Consider the following 18,271-nt stretch of genomic DNA (forward strand, 5'->3'; position numbering starts at 1 on the left):
CTTCTGTCCTGTGTCACATCATCAATAAACACTAGTGTCCCAGTGCCACTGCCAGCAATGCAGGCCCATGCCATCACACTGCCTCCACCATGTTTTATAGAGATGTGGTATGCTTTGGATCATGAGCTGTTCGCCTTCTCCATACTTTTTTTTGCCATCATTCTGGTAGAGGTTGATCTTGGTTTCATTTGTCCAAAGAATGTTTTTCCAGAACTGTGCTGGCTTTTTAAGACATTTTTTCAGCAAAGTCCAATCTAGCCTTTCTATTGTTGCAGTGCACCCGCTTTACTTTTCCCCTACCTCCTGGAGTGTTTTTCACTTGTTTGGCTTTTGTGAAGGGGTTTCTCTTGGTCATTGAAATGATTCTGTGATCATCTACCACTGGTGTCTTCCGTGGACGTCCAGGTCTTATTCGTTGCTGAGTTCACCAGTGCTTTCTCAGGATGTACCAAACTGCAGATTTTGCGACTCCTAATATTGTAGCAATTTTTCTGATGGGTTTTCCCGTTTTTGCAGCTTGTTTCACCTGTATGGAGAGCTCCTTTGTTTCATTTTGTCTTCCACATAATCTTTCACATGCAACACCCCCACAAATCAACTCCAGGGCTTTTATCTGCTTCATTGATAACATAACGAAGGAATTGCCCACACCTGCCCATGAAATAGCCTTTGAGTCAATTGTCCAATTGCTTTTGAGCCCCTGAAATGAACTGATTGTGTCAAAAAAGGCTTTAGTTCCTCGAATTTTAATGCAATCTTTTTGTTCAACCCACTGAATTAAATCTGAATGTCTGCAGTTCAACTGCATCTGAGTTGTTTCATTTAAAATTCAATGTGGTATTGTACAGAACCAAAATTCGAAAAAAGTTGTCTCGGTCCAAATATTTATGTACCTAACTGTATACTCACACACACTGCTATTGTTCTATAGTCTGCTGTGTCTTTTTAGCAAAATTATTTAATTCCCCATATACTTGATTAAATTGTGTCTGTTAAAATATGTGATTTATAGGCTGTCTGACTCATGCAGTAGATAGCAACCATATTTTGGCTGATGCTGTGTTTGGTTTAGCTTCATAGGATCTTTGGAGACATTAAGCATCAATTAGCACTGAAACTGCTAGAGTTTATTTCACAATTGGAAAAAGGGGCATATATTAGCAAATGGGGAGCTAAAAAATGTGAAACGATCACGCACCATAGGTTATAATATGATCCTATACATATGTTTTCAGAAACCAATTATTTTCTATTGGAGAATTTTCCTTAAATGATACAGAGAAACTACATTTGCAAAGAACTGACAAACCTGGAAACAATTAGGCTTTGCCAATATTTCTAAATCCTGAAATAATATTACACACACAGTCTGCTTACTCTTTACTTTTTAGACCATATTGAATTTCAGCAAACATTTACAACCAGTGTGGCAATTAGCAGCTGTGTCCTGTGTTGCACTTACATGACTAAGGGTTGGTGTTACACTTGCTCCCGCATTTGTTCTTACTTTAGTCTATAAATCGTCAGTTAAAGTTACTGGCATCAGTGACCCATGGTAGAAAATTAAACCAAAGCAGCAGGGTGGCCTGCTTCAATGTAGAACACGTTTATTCTCTAAGGCCCACTAACAAGTTAACAATTAACTTGGCTAATCCTAGTTCAAGATTATTAGAGAAAAACATAAAAAGCAAATTAATTTGGAAGCTTTGGGGGCAGATTCACTAAAAGATGAAGTGGCCAATTCGCCAGAAATCCCATCCACAAGGACATCGCCAATTCACTATGAGGTGTTCCTTTTTTTTTACTGAACGGTACCTCTTTCACCAGAGTTTACTTCGCCACCTTAGACAAGGCAAACTGACATCTTCCTCTATCTTATGGCTGTGACATCATATCCTGTATTCCGGAAATTCATTAAAGTTGTAAAAAAAACGCTGGCGACTTTTACTTTTTAAAGTGGGATTGCATTCAAAAGTCTGAACTATTAAAGATTTTTGTGTTAACATTTTTTTAAAAAAACATTTGAGGGGCATGGTACATTTGTTTTAGGATGGGCTCATGTGTAGGGCATTAGAAGATCTCCTCTGTCTTTATTATGGTCCTTGGACATTTGTAATAAAAAGTGGCCACTTCAAGCATTTGCACAAACATCACTAATAATGACATCCATACGACTTTTATGTACCCGCCCTATTCAAATTGACCTAAGCGCAACGAACGTACTAACGAAATGGACGCTAGCGAAACTTTGCTATGAAATGCTCGCACTGCCGAAGTAATGCTATTGAAAATTCACAAGCGTTCGGCTGCTGAGACGCAGCTTCGCATTTTAATGAATTAGCTCAATGGTATAGAATTTCCCCCCCGCGAAGTTGCATGAAGTGTGGCGAAGCGGTCGCTGGCGGATATTCGCCCTTTAGTGAATTCGCCCCTTGGTGTTAAAACTGTATAATCTTGGGTTTGGTGTAAAAACGGTCTAATTTAAACATATCTTTAATCATCTACAATTCTACATACCTACAATTATCTTTATTCATGGTTCCCAAATGCAGCTACAACTAGACTACTGTTCTTCCAATAAAAATCATAATGGGTAATTGCACTGGCCTGTTGAAAAATTCTAACATAGAACAAGGTTATAAAATGGGAAACTAGGTTAGATGATACTGCAGATTAAGGGGTAGATTTATCAATAGTTTATAGTAAATTTGAGTTTTCAGTTACTTTCCATTATTTCTTTTGTACTGTTTTAAAGTTTAATGTCCCTGTCTCTAGTGTTTCAGTCTGGCAGCTCAGTAATTCAGGTGCAGACTCTGAACTGTTACAATTTTGCAACATTTAATTGATGCATTTCTCAGCAGCATCTCTGGAATATTAGCAACTATTGTATCAATTCTAACAGTTGCCTGTAATCAAACCCAAAGTTTCTGCTCAGCAGGGACAAAGATAAGAAATGTATCAACTTAATCTATAAATTTAGAACATTTTACAGGGTCAGTGACCCCCCTACCAGAGCTGATTTAGAATATGAAAATGACACTTTACACTTCAATATTAGAAAAACAGTGACACATAGAAAATAGAAAGTAATTGGAAGAAGTCATTATTTCTGGTGAACAACACCTTTAAATAACCTCCCAGTCGAATTTCGAGTATATTCAAGTTAAAAAAAATTACATGAATTCGAAATTCGACCTTTGATAAATGGGCCTCTAAGTAATGATATACTTTAATTAAAAATATTGCCTCATCATGCAAAAATAATTGCAATTGGTGTATATATAAAGTCACTACACTTGGGCATTGGGCAGTGTTATTATTATATCCAGCCAACTGCAAATACTCAAACGTGGAGCAATTTGTCAGTGTACTATGACTAAGGCGTGAACTGATGGCATAAGCAGTCAAATGTTGAAATAGTCAAAACTAGGTTGGTTCTTTACAATCCATTGGTACCATTTATCGATGTTTAGAGACCCCCAATATAGTGTAAACTATTGAACTGCAAAGTATAAAATATTCTGCAATATATTTTACTCATGCATATTTATTATAATACAATTCATTTTCACTTTTTTCCCCAGTCTCTGAAGCCATCAAACCATGCTACTATCCAAAGCATTGTAAGAGCTGTTGGTGTGGTACCGGGTATTCCTGAGCCATGCTGTGTACCAGAAAAAATGTCTTCGTTAAGCATCCTGTTCCTTGATGAAAACAAAAATGTTGTTCTTAAAGTTTATCCCAACATGACAGTGGAGTCTTGTTCCTGCAGATGATATCTTCAAAAGCCTAATGAAAACGAGAGGAAAAAGGTGTTTAGAGCAGTCTTCTTTTGCACTTTCAATAAATCACATTAAAAGGAGTTGCCAGCTGCAGAAAAAAACATTACACAAGGAAGAATAAAAACACTGGTTTTGGCCTCTGATTATAGACAAAGAGGAACAGCGATTTAAGCCATAAAAGACAATGGATATTTCTTTTCTCGAATCAAGAATGAGAATCCTCAAATGACTGGATTTTTATTTCTCAATCCTCCAAAGATGCACCTATTTTTGTAACAGGAAAAATTCAACTGTAGCTATTGTTCTATGCCTTCATATTCATGGTTTCTGGATGGTTTTGAATCAGGGGCGTAACTATAGAGGAAGCAGACCCTGCGGCTGCAGGGGGGCCCAGGAGGTATAGGGGCCCCATGAGGCCCTAATTCATATACAATTTCAATAAATATTGGAGAAAAAAGTCAACCTCTAAACATTTTGGGGGCCTGAAAAATAATTTGCTGTGGGGCCCAGTAATATCTAGTTACGCCACTGTTTTGAATCATATTTTATATATATATAAATGGCCAAACTTTTCTTAAAAAGACTGGTATGCTGTTTTTTCAACAAGTACCAGTGACTTTTTCTATACCATGAACAGGATAATAAATATTTTCATGCTTACACTACACGTTGTGCATGCAACAGCTTTTTAAAAGCTTAGTAGTAAACGTATATGAAAATATACAAGTTCCAGTACGTGACAATTCAGGTTTAAATGAATTGTAAAATAAACCGTTTACTTTTCAATGCTTTTTCTAAATTCTTTTTTTTCATCCACTGCATTTCAGGAAGTGTTTCTGGAAATATAAATTCATAACTGTGTGCTATGTCAATATCATATTGTCATACAGTCTCTATCTGATCTCCTAAAAATAATTCACAATATAATGGTTATCATCATGAACGATTTACAATCATCCACTAGTTTTACCTAGTACATATTTAAAAGGGGATGCCCCCTTTGCAAAGTGTGCAAAATAAAAATTTTCCCAGTATTATGTTTTAACAGTGACATCTTCATTAGATGTTAAGAATTAAAAGATGTGTTTCCCTTTGGGTTAATGAATGAGTAAAGCCAGGGGATACAGAGTAATGTTTAAATGTTGTATGTGTGACCATGGTGAGGCTTTTACAAAAGGTGTACACCCCAAATTATAGTAAATTTCACCTCAAAACAAAAGACATTCACTTAAAGGGATTCTGTCATGATTTTTTTGATGAAGTTATTATTCATAAATTACACTGCTTACACTGCAAATAATTCACTATTCTACATTTGCATATATAATGTTCTACAATATTACATTTCATTCCTGAATCAGCAAGTGTATTTTTTTATTTGTAATATTGGTGTGTAGGCAGCCATCTCAGGTCATTTTGCCTGGTCATGTGATTTCAGAAAGAGCCATCACTGTAGGATGGAACTGCTTTCTGGCAGGCTGTTGTTTCTCCTACTCAATGTCAATGAATGTGTCACAGTGGGACCTGGATTTTTACTATTGAGTGTTGTTCTTAGATATACCAGGGAGCTTTTATCTTGCATCAGGGAGCTGCTATCTGGTTACCTTCCCATTGTTCTGTCGCTAGGCTGCTGGGGGGGAAAGGGGGTTGATATCAATCCAACTTGCAGTACAGCAGTAAAGAGCAACTGACGTGTATCAAAGCACAAGTCACATGACTGGTGGCAGCTGGGAAACTGACAATATGTCTAGCCCCATGTCAGATTTCAAAATTAAATATAAATAAAAAAATCTGTTTGCTCTTTTGAGAAACGGATTTCAGTGCAGAATTCCGCTGGAGCAGCACTATGAACTGATGTGTTGTTTTTTTTAAAAAAAAAATCCCATGACAGTATCCCTTTAATGTAAACTTTTCTACAACAAAATCAATTGGACATAATCTGTAATTAAGATAAAAAGTACGGTTTAGAGTTATATTTATTCTTGAAAGTGTTTTAAAAGCAATTAGCTATAATTGTATGTTACACTTTTTCTCACCAAGGGTTACTTACTTTGTGGATTCAATTTCATGTTTTTGAAAATCCATTGATTATCTAATAAATGATTAAAATGGGACCTATATTTCTTTACATTACAACAATTCAAGGCTATCAAGCTATCAGCCTCTGACTGGGTAAGATTTAGGGCTATTAAAGGGGTTGTTCACCTTCTAAACATTTTTTTCAGTTCAGTTGTTTTCAGATAGTTCTCCAGAAATAAAGATTTTTTTCAATTACTTTCCATTATTTATTTTTTACTAAAATCTAAGTTTAAAGTTGAATTTTCCTTTCTCTGGTGTTTGAGTCTGGCAGCTCAAGTAATTCAGGTGCAGAATCTGACCTGTTATAATTTTGCAACATTTAATTGATACATTTCTCAGCAGCATCTCTGTATTGGCAACTATTGTATCAATTCTAACAGCTGCCAGTAATGAAACTCAGAGATTCTGCTCAGCTCGGACAGTTAACAAATGTATCAACTAAATGTATCGATCTAGAATAGGTTACAGGGTCGGCGACCCTCTCCCAGAGCTGTTTTAGAAGGTGAAAAAAGACACTTTACACTTCAATATTAGAAAAACAGTGATACATAGAAAATAGAAAGTAATTGGAAAAAGTCGTTATTTATGGTGATCTATATTTAAATAACTAGTTGTTTGAAGGTGAACCACCCCTTTAAAGGGATGGTAGACCCCCTTGTGCAACACAAGTACAATGAATAGGGCCTGTGTTAAAAATGCTTTTTTCCTATGGTTTTAATCACAATATACCGGGGCAAACAGGGAAACTGAAGCTACTTCATGTTTGGTCCTTCCCAGGTAGATAATTACATTTCCACATACTATATAAACAAAATATATTCATTGCATTCATGATAGGGGAGTATACTGCCATTGTAACTGTGGTTAATAACATATCCACCTAAAATATTTTCTATGAAAGATATTTTAATGTAAATGATGATTACTGACCAGAAATACAAAAAAATTATATATGACGTGTATCCCACAAAAGTATTGATATACTTTTGATTGTAAAATCAAGCATGTTTCCTAAAAATTGCAAAGTGCTTCAATAAGTATTTTCGAGTATTGGTATCACAAGGCTGTAAAAAAAACGAACTAACAATCTAACAACGTTTATCTAGTTTTTGTTCTTGCTTGTAAAATCTAATTTCCCTGTTTAAAAATCATCCATTCAGTGGTACTTTCACCAAGACTACAGATTTAGTTATAAGTGATATACTAATTATAGGAATGTTACTTTTTACAGTGGTGACAAAAAGTGAAATTGCTTTGTATTGTATACATCCTTAGGTACTATGATGAATTACGGACTGCATATCTGAAATGCATTAAACTACAGATTTAATGGGATAATTTAATGGGAAATCATGTGATCACTTTTAAACAATATAACTTGGTTCATTTATTTTTTGATATTCCTATCTATTCTATATGTTTATTAACATTTTACTTCCTGCATCGGTACCTGCAAAATACATATAAACCGACCAAGGATTCGGTCAGCAAGCTGCTGTCTCCTGTCTTCACATGGTGGCTTGCTGGGACCAGCAGAAAGACTGGCAGGATGCAGGCTGTTCAGTTGCTTACAGATTTGAAGTCAAATGTGTTGCCATTTCTGGGATTATATGGCTCTCGGCAATGGAGCAGGTTGGAAAATTTAGCTGCAAGCAGCTGTGCAGGAAAGTGAATCCAGGTCAGATCTGTGATTGGCAGGTCCAGGTCAGGTGCTGGTCTATAGAACTAGACCTGCGCAGGACTCTAGCATGTGTCCATTTGAATTCCCTGTCTAGGTAGCTTGTTATCTGACATATTATTTAGGGTTTATATAATTTATTTTACATTATATTGCATGGTACATATAGAAATGCTACACATTCTAGAGCCGATGAATTGCAATATGCTATTATACTCACTAACGCAAATAGAAAGTGCTATGATCCCTCAGGATAAAGCTAATATTTCCTGTCTTTTATAATTGATTTAGAATGCTGCCCTAACTAAGGGATAGTGCCACTAAAATTAGTGCAGTTGAGTAAATGTGGAGAAGCTATATAGTAGAAGTTTATAGTAGTTGTAAGTTTAATTGTGTTTTTTTCTTGTATAAATCCAGCATATATATTTATATTTTAAATTGGCTCATACAGGTATAGGATCTTTTATCTAGAAACCTGTTATCCAAAAAAGTTCCAAATTACATAAAGGTCATCTCCCCATAGGATCCAATTTATACAATTAATTTACAGTTTAAAAAATGATTTCCTTTTTCTCAATAATAATAAACCAGTGCCTTGTATTTGATCCCAAGTAAGTTACATGAATCTCATTGGTGGCAAAACAATCCTATTTCATTATTAAGGGGCAGATTTATTAAGGTTTGAATGTTAAATTTGAATTTTCTAATATTTTTTGTGTCAAAACTCACAAATTCGAATTTAAAAGCACCAATTCGAATGTGAGATTTATCACACCTCGAACAGTTCTTATTCGATTATTCACCACCTAAAAACCTGCCAAATTCATTTACAAGTCAACGGCAGAGGTCTGTTGAACCATTTGAAGATGTTAATAGCCTTCTTGAAATTCGAGGTTTTTTCGGAGGATCGAATACGAATCAAATTTTCGGGTCGTTCCCATTCAATCGAATTTTAGCATTTTTTCATAAATAATCATAATAATACATTCAAATTTATTACAGTAAAAAAATGCACATCAATTCGAAATTCAACCTTTGATAAATCCGCCCTCTAATGCTTAAATACCTTTTGGCAGTTTTACAGTACATTGATCCATATTACAGAAAGATCTGTTATCTGGAAAACCCTGATCATTCCAAATAATAGATCCTGTAATACTGAAATACCAAAAACTGAAACATACTATGTGTGTTCAAATATTTCAATTGAGTAACTAAAACCACTGTTTGGAGCAACATCTTGCACTATATTAGTGTGGCTTGTTGAGCACCGCATTGAAGCAACCAATGATGCGTCAATACAGTACAGTAATAAAATAATTATCTCTATGCACATTTTCTAAGAAGATATGAGGCTTATTTATTTAATGGGGGAGAGTAAATAAATATAAGTTGATTACCAGATTAAGGTTGTAGGACAAGTACATGAAGAGGTCCAAACTCTGGGACCATCAGAACATTAAAGGAAAACTAAACCTTAAAACCAATATGGCTAGCAATGTCATGTTTTATATACTGAATCCACTACACCAGCCTAAATGTTCAGCATCCAGAGCCAGGTATGCACCTGCAGGTTTCTGTGGGGTGGGGGCAGTGATCCTCCAGCGATCCTGCACCCAGGCCTGCATGGCTAGTTACTCCACAATCAGCATCTCTTTAATGGCAAAGACCCAAGCCTCCAAAGTTGTGCACAGTAGCTCACCATTTTGGCTTTTGTTAGGAGTGTCAGGGACCCTGCACATGCTCAGTGTTCTTTGGTTGGATTTTGGAAAGCTAAGATTAAGGTTTGCTGTAAATTATATACAGTATAAGGTTTGTCTTTCATAGAAGCTTTTGATACATGTCTAATCAACAAAAAGTTATTCGATTTACTAGGGGACCTTCTTAACAGTCCCAATTCTAGTAATCCAACTAATGATGCATGGTTCACACATGAAGAAATTCAAAAGAGACTAGAACATGTTAAGATTAAAAAAGGTCCAGGGCCAGATGTTATTCATCCCAGGGTAATAAGCGAGCTTAGCTCTGTGATTGCCAAACCTCTTTACTTAATTTTTCAGGATTCATTGAGATCTGGCATAGTGCCGAGAGACTGGCGAATTGCTAATGTGGTGCCTCTATTCAAAAAAGGATCCCGTTCTCAGCCTCAAAACTATAGGCCAGTTAGTCTGACGTCAGTGGTAGGAAAGCTTTTCGAAGGGTTAATAAAGGATAAGATACTGGACTTCATAGCAAATCATAATACTATGAGTTTGTGCGTAATAGATCTTGCCAGACTAACTTAATTTCTTTTTATGAGAATGTAAGTAGAGACCTCGATTCTGGGATGGCAGTGGATGTGATTTACTTAGACTTTGCTAAAGCATTTGTTACAGTGCCACACAAAAGGTTACTGGTTAAATTAAGGAATGTTGGCCTGGAACATAGTATTTGTACCTGGATAGAGAACTGGCTAAAAGATAGACTACAAAGAGTGGTGGTAAATGGAACATTTTCTAATTGGACCAGTGTTGTTAGTGGAGTACCGCAAGGCTCTGTACTAGGTCCCTTGCTTTTCAACTTGTTTATTAATGACCTGGAGGTGGGCATTGAAAGTACTGTTTCTATTTTTGCAGATGATACTAAATTATGCAGAACTATAGGTTCCATGCAGGATGCTGCCACTTTGCAGAGTGATTTGTCTAAACTGGAAAACTGGGCAGCAAACTGGAAAATGAGGTTCAATGTTGATAAATGCAAGGTTGTGCACTTTGGCAAAAATAATATAAATGCAAGTTATACACTAAATGGCAGTGTGTTGGGAGTTTCCTTAAATGAGAAGGATCTAGGGGTCTTTGTAGATAACACGTTGTCTAATTCTGGGCAGTGTCATTCTGTGGCTACTAAAGCAAATAAAGTTCTGTCTTGCATAAAAAAGGGCATTAACTCAAGGGATGAAAACATAATTATGCCTCTTTATAGGTCCCTGGTAAGGCCTCATCTGGAGTATGCAGTTCAGTTTTGGACTCCAGTCCTTAAGAGGGATATAAATGAGCTGGAGAGAGTGCAGAGACGTGCAACTAAATTGGTTAGAGGGACGGAAGACTTAAATTATGAGGGTAGACTGTCAAGGTTGGGGTTGTTTTCTCTGGGAAAAAGGCGCTTGCGAGGGGACATGATTACACTTTACAAGTACATTAGAGGACATTATAGACAAATGGCAGGGGACCTTTTTACCCATAAAGTGGATCACCGTACCAGAGGCCACCCCTTTAGACTAGAAGAAAAGAACTTTCATTTGAAGCAACGTAGAGGGTTCTTCACAGTCAGGACAGTGAGGTTGTGGAATGCACTGCCGGGTGATGTTGTGATGGCTGATTCAGTTAATGCCTTTAAAAATGGCTTGGATGATTTTTTGGACAGACATAATATCAAAGGCTATTGTGATACTAAGCTCTATAGTTAGTATAGGTATGGGTATATAGAATTTAATTAAAAGTAGGGAGGGGTGTGTGTATGGATGCTGGGTTTTCATTTGGAGGGGTTGAACTTGATGGACTTTGTCTTTTTTCAACCCAATTTAACTATGTAACTAGACATACCCTATGTCTTAACATGTTTTTTGTGCATATATATATATATATAATTAGTTCCAGTTTAGATGGATAAATGCACACAGTCTGCACTTTACACTTTTCTTTACAAACAGCACCCATGAATGATCTGCCAACCTCACTTATGTGATTTAGTTGCCCTGTGGCACCCTTTCCTGCGATTTAATGCCATAATATTGCTCATGTACCTGCAATATATTTGGCTACTTACACACAACAGACATCCAGCCCAACTTTGTTAATAGTGTGCCAGGTGCCTGTCTGTGCTGGCTAAAAGTTAGATGATCTGCAATTAGGGATGCACTGAATCCACCATTTGGGATTCGGGCCGAACCCCCGAATCCTTGGTGAAAGATTCGTCCGAATACTAACTTGCATTTGCAAATTAGGGGCAGGAAAGTAAAAAAAAACTTATTTTGTGATGAAAAGTCATGTGATTTTCTACTTTCCCCTAATTTACATATGCAAATTCTGTTTGGCCAGGCACAAGGATTCAGCTGAATCCGAATCCTGATGAAAAAAGTCGAATCCCGAACCGAATCCTGGATTCAGTGCATCCCTATCTGCAATATAAGTGCATGTATTATGTTTATTGTAATGACTCCCTTGAGATAAGGACAGTCTTGTAAATAAAACACTCTTGTAGTCACTCTTGTATTGAATCATTTAGTTGTGTAATATCTGTATATAATACAATCCTTATGTTTATGGTCTAGATGTAACATTCATTTTATTTTATGTCTCATTTTACTTACCTGCTGAGGTTATTTACTTACCTGCTGACTGAATTTCTGTAATGATTTTTATGCTCATAATTTCATGTTAACAAATTCTGTAAAAAATATTTAAATCATCGGAATGAATATGTTTTCAGTCTCTTTTTTTTCTATCAGGTCCATATGTTTTTTCCCACAGTTAAATGTAACTTTCTGTAAAGGTTAGAAACAATCCGCCTGTACAGTGAGCTTTGGAAAAGTATATTTGTATATGGAAACTTTTAAAATGTTTTTAATTTATTTGTACGTTCATTTATCATAATTCATTTCATGCATTTAAGTAACCCATATAGTTTTGCTGTAGATTCTTAATAACAAAGCTGGTATTAATGACTTCATTTGATGTTTCAGAGCCTATCACTGCATTTTTCTTCTCTTGTAATGTTCCTTCCCAGTACACTGGACCATTCATTTATTATTTTGGACATTAATGAAATGACCCTTTCAGTGACTGTATGTCTTTATTTTATTAGTTTTTTTTAAATCTATATATTTAAAATAAAACATACAATAAATGAAATGTTCTCCTTATTGAACTATTGGTACATATATGAGTATAATATACATTTGTGTATATGTAATAAACTGCATTTGGCTCCTTATGATGTTATGTGTGTATATGTATATATATATAATATACAAAAGTCAAATATTTACTTACTGGATACTTCATACCAAATTGATCAGTACTCTTTTTGGCATCTAATTGTGACATCCAAGTGTGCCACACAGAGATAAGACAGTCTTTATAGATGCAACAAGTTGTAGAGGGAAAATGTTTTTACTACAATGTAAAAATTACATATAGTTACATAGTTAAATCAGGTTGAAAAAAAAAAACAAAGTCCATCAAGTTCAACCCCTCTAAACAAAACCCAGCATCCATACATACACCCCTCCATACCCTCACATAAATTATATATACCCATATCTATACTAACTGTAGAGTTTAGTATCACAATAGCCTTTGATATTATGCCTTTCCAGGAAATCATCAAAGCCATTCTTAAAAGCATTAATTAGCCATTACAACATCACCTCGCAGGGCATCTCACAACTTCCCTGTCCTCGTGAAGAATCACCTACGTTGCTTCAAATGAAAGTTCATTGTCTGAAGGGGTGGTCTCTGGTACAGTGATCCTCTTTATGGGTAAAAAGGTCCCCTGCTATTTGTCTAAAATGTCCTGTAATATTCTTGTAAAGTGTAATCATGTTATCTTTCAAGCGTTTTTTTTTCCCCAGAGAAAACAACCCCAATCTTTATTGTCTACCATCGTAATTTAAGTCTTCCATCCCTCTAATCAAATTGGTTGCATGTCTCTGCACTCTCTCAAGGTCATTTATAACCCACTTAAGGACTTGAGCCCAAAACTGCACTGCATACTCCTGGTAAGGCCTTACCATGGACATATAAAGGAGCAAAATTATGTTTTCATGCTTTTCAGTACTTTATTTACTTTAGTGGCCACAGAATGACACTGCCTGGAATTACAACTTGTTATCTACAAAAAAAACCCTACATCCTTCTTAGTTAAGGGAACTCCCAACACATTGGCATTTAGTGTGTATCATTTTGCCAAAGTGCATAACCTTGCATTTATCAACATTGAACCTAATTCCCAGTTTCCTGCCCAGTTTTCCCATTTAGTCAAATCACTCTGCAAAGTGGCAGCATCCTGCATGGAACCTATAGTTCTGCACAAATTTTGTATCATCAGCAAAAATAGAAACAGTACTTTCAATGCCCACCTCCAGGTCATTAATAAACAAGTTGAAAAGAAAAAACCTTTATGAAGCTCCGATTGATGATCCAATAGATGGTCTCAAATTCTTGCAGGAATCTAACTTATCGAAATTATCGGTTCAAGACCGTGAAATCTTAGATGCGCTTATAACAGTAAAAGAAATATCAGATCGCCCAATCTCACTTTTAAATCAGGACTTAAAAATTCTAAACAAAATCATGGCTGATCGACTACAACGAATTTTACCCTCCATACTCACCGAAAACCAGGTAGGCTTTCTTAAACATAGATATCCAGTCCGAGCCCTCCGGCAAATCCTAACGGCAATCTACATTAGTAACCTGGAAAAAAAAAATGGAATGTTAGTCAATTTAGATGCGGACAAGGCTTTTTATAGAATAACACATATGCACTTGCGTCGGTTACTCAAATTCCAACTCTTCGGCATACATATGCTTAATCTCTTTAAAAATTTGTATCTGACGCCTACTACATTTTTGACCGTGAACAACACCAATTCGGACAGATTTCAAATTCATAGGGGTACATGCCAGGGGTGCCCGTTATCGCCCCTCCTCTTTAATGTAGAGCTTGACCCATTGCTGAAACACTTAATACAACACCATAGCTTACAAGGTATCCAAATAGGCCAATCTAAACTAAAGGTCATGGCATTTGCCGACGATATCTTAATATTCCTACAACTAATCAAAAGATTTGGCAACATTGCGGGATTTCAGATTAATTTAGATAAAACCGAAGCGCTGCAGTTATATCGTTCAGACCCGGCAGATTGGCTTCCTCACTTCCCTTTTAAGAAAACCATACACAGCATTAAGTATTTAGGCATTAGTTTGCCGTCACATCACAAAGACAACTATTCCTTAAAAATACGGAAGATAATAGATACTATTCTACGGGAGATACATCAATACATCAATAAACTGCTGGACAAATTTCCGTTCACGACACAACATATCTTCCTAACTTTACAACTTCTCCACTTCGCGAAGAATATGATCAAAAAATGTCAGACATTGATCAAACAAACCCGTTCAATACACTTTGGAAAAACAGACTGGTAAAACAAACTACATCACAACTGTATCAAATGATTAGAACACTGATAGACTTAGATAACATACAAAGACCAGGTTTTGCTTGGACCTTAGACATTCCGAATTCTACAACTTCCGCAATTTTCCAACAACATACGAAAATAATGAAGCTACTTCCAGTCAGAAGGTACCAGGAAATCTCTCTGCAAATACTGCATAATGCTTACTTAACACCAATCAGAAGATACAAAATGTGATATCTGCCCTCTGATAATTGCCTTAGGTGCCAGTCCCCCAAAGCAGATCTAATACATAGTCTGTGGTCCTGCCCCTTCCTACAGACCTTCTGGAAGGAAGTTGTTAACTATGGTGCTCAGATGACTGGGAAACCCGTTCAAGAACAATTGGAATGGGCAATGTTTAGTGATGTTACTACTTTGACACAAATTTTATGGGGAAACTGGCTGCTGCGGCCCGGAAAACAATTCTGCAACAATGGCTCAATAATGATTTGCCCGCCATGGCAGTAGTAAAACAAAAATTACACTTCATTTTTCACATGGACTCTTTGGAAACCACGATAAAAAAGGAACAGAACACAGTACACACATTCCGTTATACAACATATGATACAGCGATACTTATGGAACATCCGATGGTCCTGGAATCGTCCCAGTATCTCAGAGACCAGAGACTAGACCAACGACACTCAAGTCAAACGCCCCCCGGGAGCCATCTCACTAACAGGTTATGAAGTTCTTACTCGCTGAACCCTATATAGGGACTTCTCCTGACTATCTTAGTCCTTTGTCTGAGCTATTAGTTTAATTTGTTATTACTGTTCTTGATAAATTATGTCTAATGCATATACATAATGTTACTAAACTAACGTGAACATTTTCTTCCTTGATCTTGATTTTGTAACTATTATGTGGAGATCCTTTAATAAAAACAAGTTTGAAAAAAAAAAAACAAGTTGAAAAGCAGAGGAGCAAGTACAGAGCACTGCGGTACTCTACTAACAACACTGGTCCAATTAGAAAATGTTCCATTTCCCACCACTCTTTGTAGTCTATCTTTTAACCAGTTCTCTATCCAGGTACAAATACTATGTTCCAGGCCAACATTCCTTAAACCAGTAACCTTCTGTGTGGCACTGTTTCAAATGCTTTAACAAAGTCTTAGTAGATCACATCCACTGCCATCCCAGAATCGAGGTCCCTGCTCACCTTCTCATAAAAAGAAATTAAGTTAGCCTAAAGTTGGCCTAAACTTTTGAGGCTGGGAATGGGATCCCTTTTTGAATAGTGACACCAAATTAGCAATTCACCAGTCTCTCTGTACCATGCCAGACCTCAATGAATCCTAAAAAATTAAGTAAAGAGGTTTGGCAATCACAGTATCGTGGAATGAATACCATCCGGCCCCGGAACTTTGTTTATCTTAACATGTTCTAGTCTCTTTTGAATTTCCTCATGTGTGAACCATGCATCATTAGTTGTATTACTAGAAAAGGACTGTTAAGAAGGAAACCTTCATTAACTGGTTCCTCATTTATGTAGACAGACAAAAAATATGAGTTCAGAATCTGTTATTTTTCTGTTCTCATCAACCAGCTGACCCCCTCTGATATTAAGGGTCCTACCCCTTGCTGCTTAATTTTTTTACTATTTACATATTTAAAAATAAAAATTGCATTCTTTTTACTGCTTGCTGCAATATCCTTTTCCATATAAATTTTAGCTTTTTTGCATGATTTATTGGCCTCCTTATACCTTATTAACGTTTTGGCTGTCCCGGTTCTTAACTTCTACCAAACCAAAAAGGTTTTGTTTTGCAACAACGTTTCTTGCAAGGGGAATATACAGACAGTATATTTATTAGGCAGCATTTTAATGACTTCCCATTTTTGTTCCGTGTTTAACCCTTTGAAAATAATTTTTCACTTAATATGTTGCAGAGAAGCCCTCATACTGTCAAAGCTTGCATGTCTATAAAATTTTATAGAATTGCCTTTGCAACAGAATCTCAAAGGAGACCATGTTATGATCACTATTTCCTAAATGCTCACCCACGCAAATGCTAGTGATGAGTTCAGTATTATAAGTTATCACAAGATCCAAAAGAGACTGATTCCTAGTAGGTTATTGAACTAGCTGCAATAAAAAGTTGTCATTCAGCATATTCAAATCTGCTAGCTTTTTCTGTCTTGGCAGCCCCATCCAGTCAATGTCTGGATAATTGAAGTCATCCATAATAATAACGACCTAGTTGTGAAGCTGCTTTCTATTTGTAAAAGTAGCTGGGCTTCACTCTCTTCACTTTTATGAGGTGGTTTGTAGCATCAATATCAATATTTATTTATCAATAAATTAACTTGAAAAAACCTGGTGTGGGAAAAGACTCAATAAAATCATGACAAAATCAGTTTATTCGGATTTGACGCCCGAAAACTCAGATTTTTTGGTGGATTATTGTACGAAACCTAGTGCAGTCATATCTTCCAATTGTAATCAGGACATCTGCCATTGACTTCTACTTGTACATGATCTTGGCAGGTTTGGGATGGAGTAATTATTTATTTGGACTTTTAGCAGCCTCAGGGTTTAATAAATCACCAAAAAATTTGAGTTTTTCTTTTCGCTGAAAAAATTGATTTCCCATTTAATACTATGATCAGAAAAACTCAGACTTTAATAAATAATCACCTCAATGTTGGATTTAGGATCAATATAGGTCTAGGATGTAAAAATACACAAGCCATTTATACTTTTATTGAAAATGCGCTAGGCAAATCTTTAATGGAAAAGGACCTTGGGGTCCTTGTATATAGTATAATAAAGTCATAGCAAGCAATGCCAGTCAGCAACTGCACGGGCAAAAAAAGGTTAGCTGCATTAAATGGAGTATAAAATTACAGGAGGCGAGGATCATTCTTCCATTTTTACAGAGCACTATTAAGACCCCATCTAGAATATGCTGTGAAATTTTGGTCTCCAGTGGATATTGCTGAATTAGAGAGTGTACAAAAGCACAACTAATAAAAAAAGTATGGAAAGACTCAATTATAAAGTGTAGCCAACCCCTAAAATTGTACTAATGGGTATACTCCTGCAATGCATTGTGGTGACAACCCAGAAATCTTGTAACCAGGCACACAACGATGGCAGAGCAACAGGCATTGCCTTACTTTATTAAACAGCTGATGCTGTAAGAAATAATTGGTTAGATATTGCAAACAATAATGGTAAAATTGGTAACAGCTTTACTTAGTACTGTAACAATAACTCATAAAGAATAGTCCTAGCAAGAACCTTTCAAACATACCTAAGCACACTTAAAGGAAAACTATACCCCCAAAATGAATACTTAAGCAACAGATAGTTTATATCAAATTGAATGGCATATTAAAGAATCTTACCAAACTGGAATATATATTTACATAAATATTACCCTTTTACATCTCTTGCCTTGAGCCACCATTTCGTGACTCTATCTGTGCTGCCTCAGAGATCACCTGACCAGAAATACTACAACACTAACTGTAACAGGAAGAAGTG

General features: G+C 36.2%; 1 protein-coding gene and 1 long non-coding RNA gene across 4 annotated transcripts in view; one reads left to right on the forward strand and one right to left on the reverse strand.

Moving 5' to 3' along the window:
* bmp3.S (bone morphogenetic protein 3 S homeolog) overlaps nucleotides 1-3,776 on the forward strand; it is a 35,475-nt gene extending 31,699 nt beyond the window's left edge. Inside the window, exon 3 of the mRNA XM_018243552.2 lies at nucleotides 3,585-3,776. Within this exon, the coding sequence (XP_018099041.1) occupies nucleotides 3,585-3,776 (192 nt within the window). The remainder of the gene's footprint in view (nucleotides 1-3,584) is intronic.
* The window catches only part of LOC121399359, a 69,651-nt gene continuing 54,815 nt past the window's right edge, over nucleotides 3,436-18,271 (reverse strand). For all 3 annotated transcript variants that reach the window (XR_005964950.1, XR_005964951.1, XR_005964949.1), the window contains 2 exons: nucleotides 13,913-13,994; nucleotides 3,436-3,789 (listed from right to left, as the gene is read on the reverse strand). This is a non-coding gene — a long non-coding RNA (uncharacterized LOC121399359). The remainder of the gene's footprint in view (nucleotides 3,790-13,912; nucleotides 13,995-18,271) is intronic.

Source organism: Xenopus laevis, chromosome 1S (assembly GCF_017654675.1).
Source record: "Xenopus laevis strain J_2021 chromosome 1S, Xenopus_laevis_v10.1, whole genome shotgun sequence".
In the NCBI taxonomy this organism is placed as follows: Eukaryota; Metazoa; Chordata; class Amphibia; order Anura; family Pipidae; genus Xenopus; species Xenopus laevis.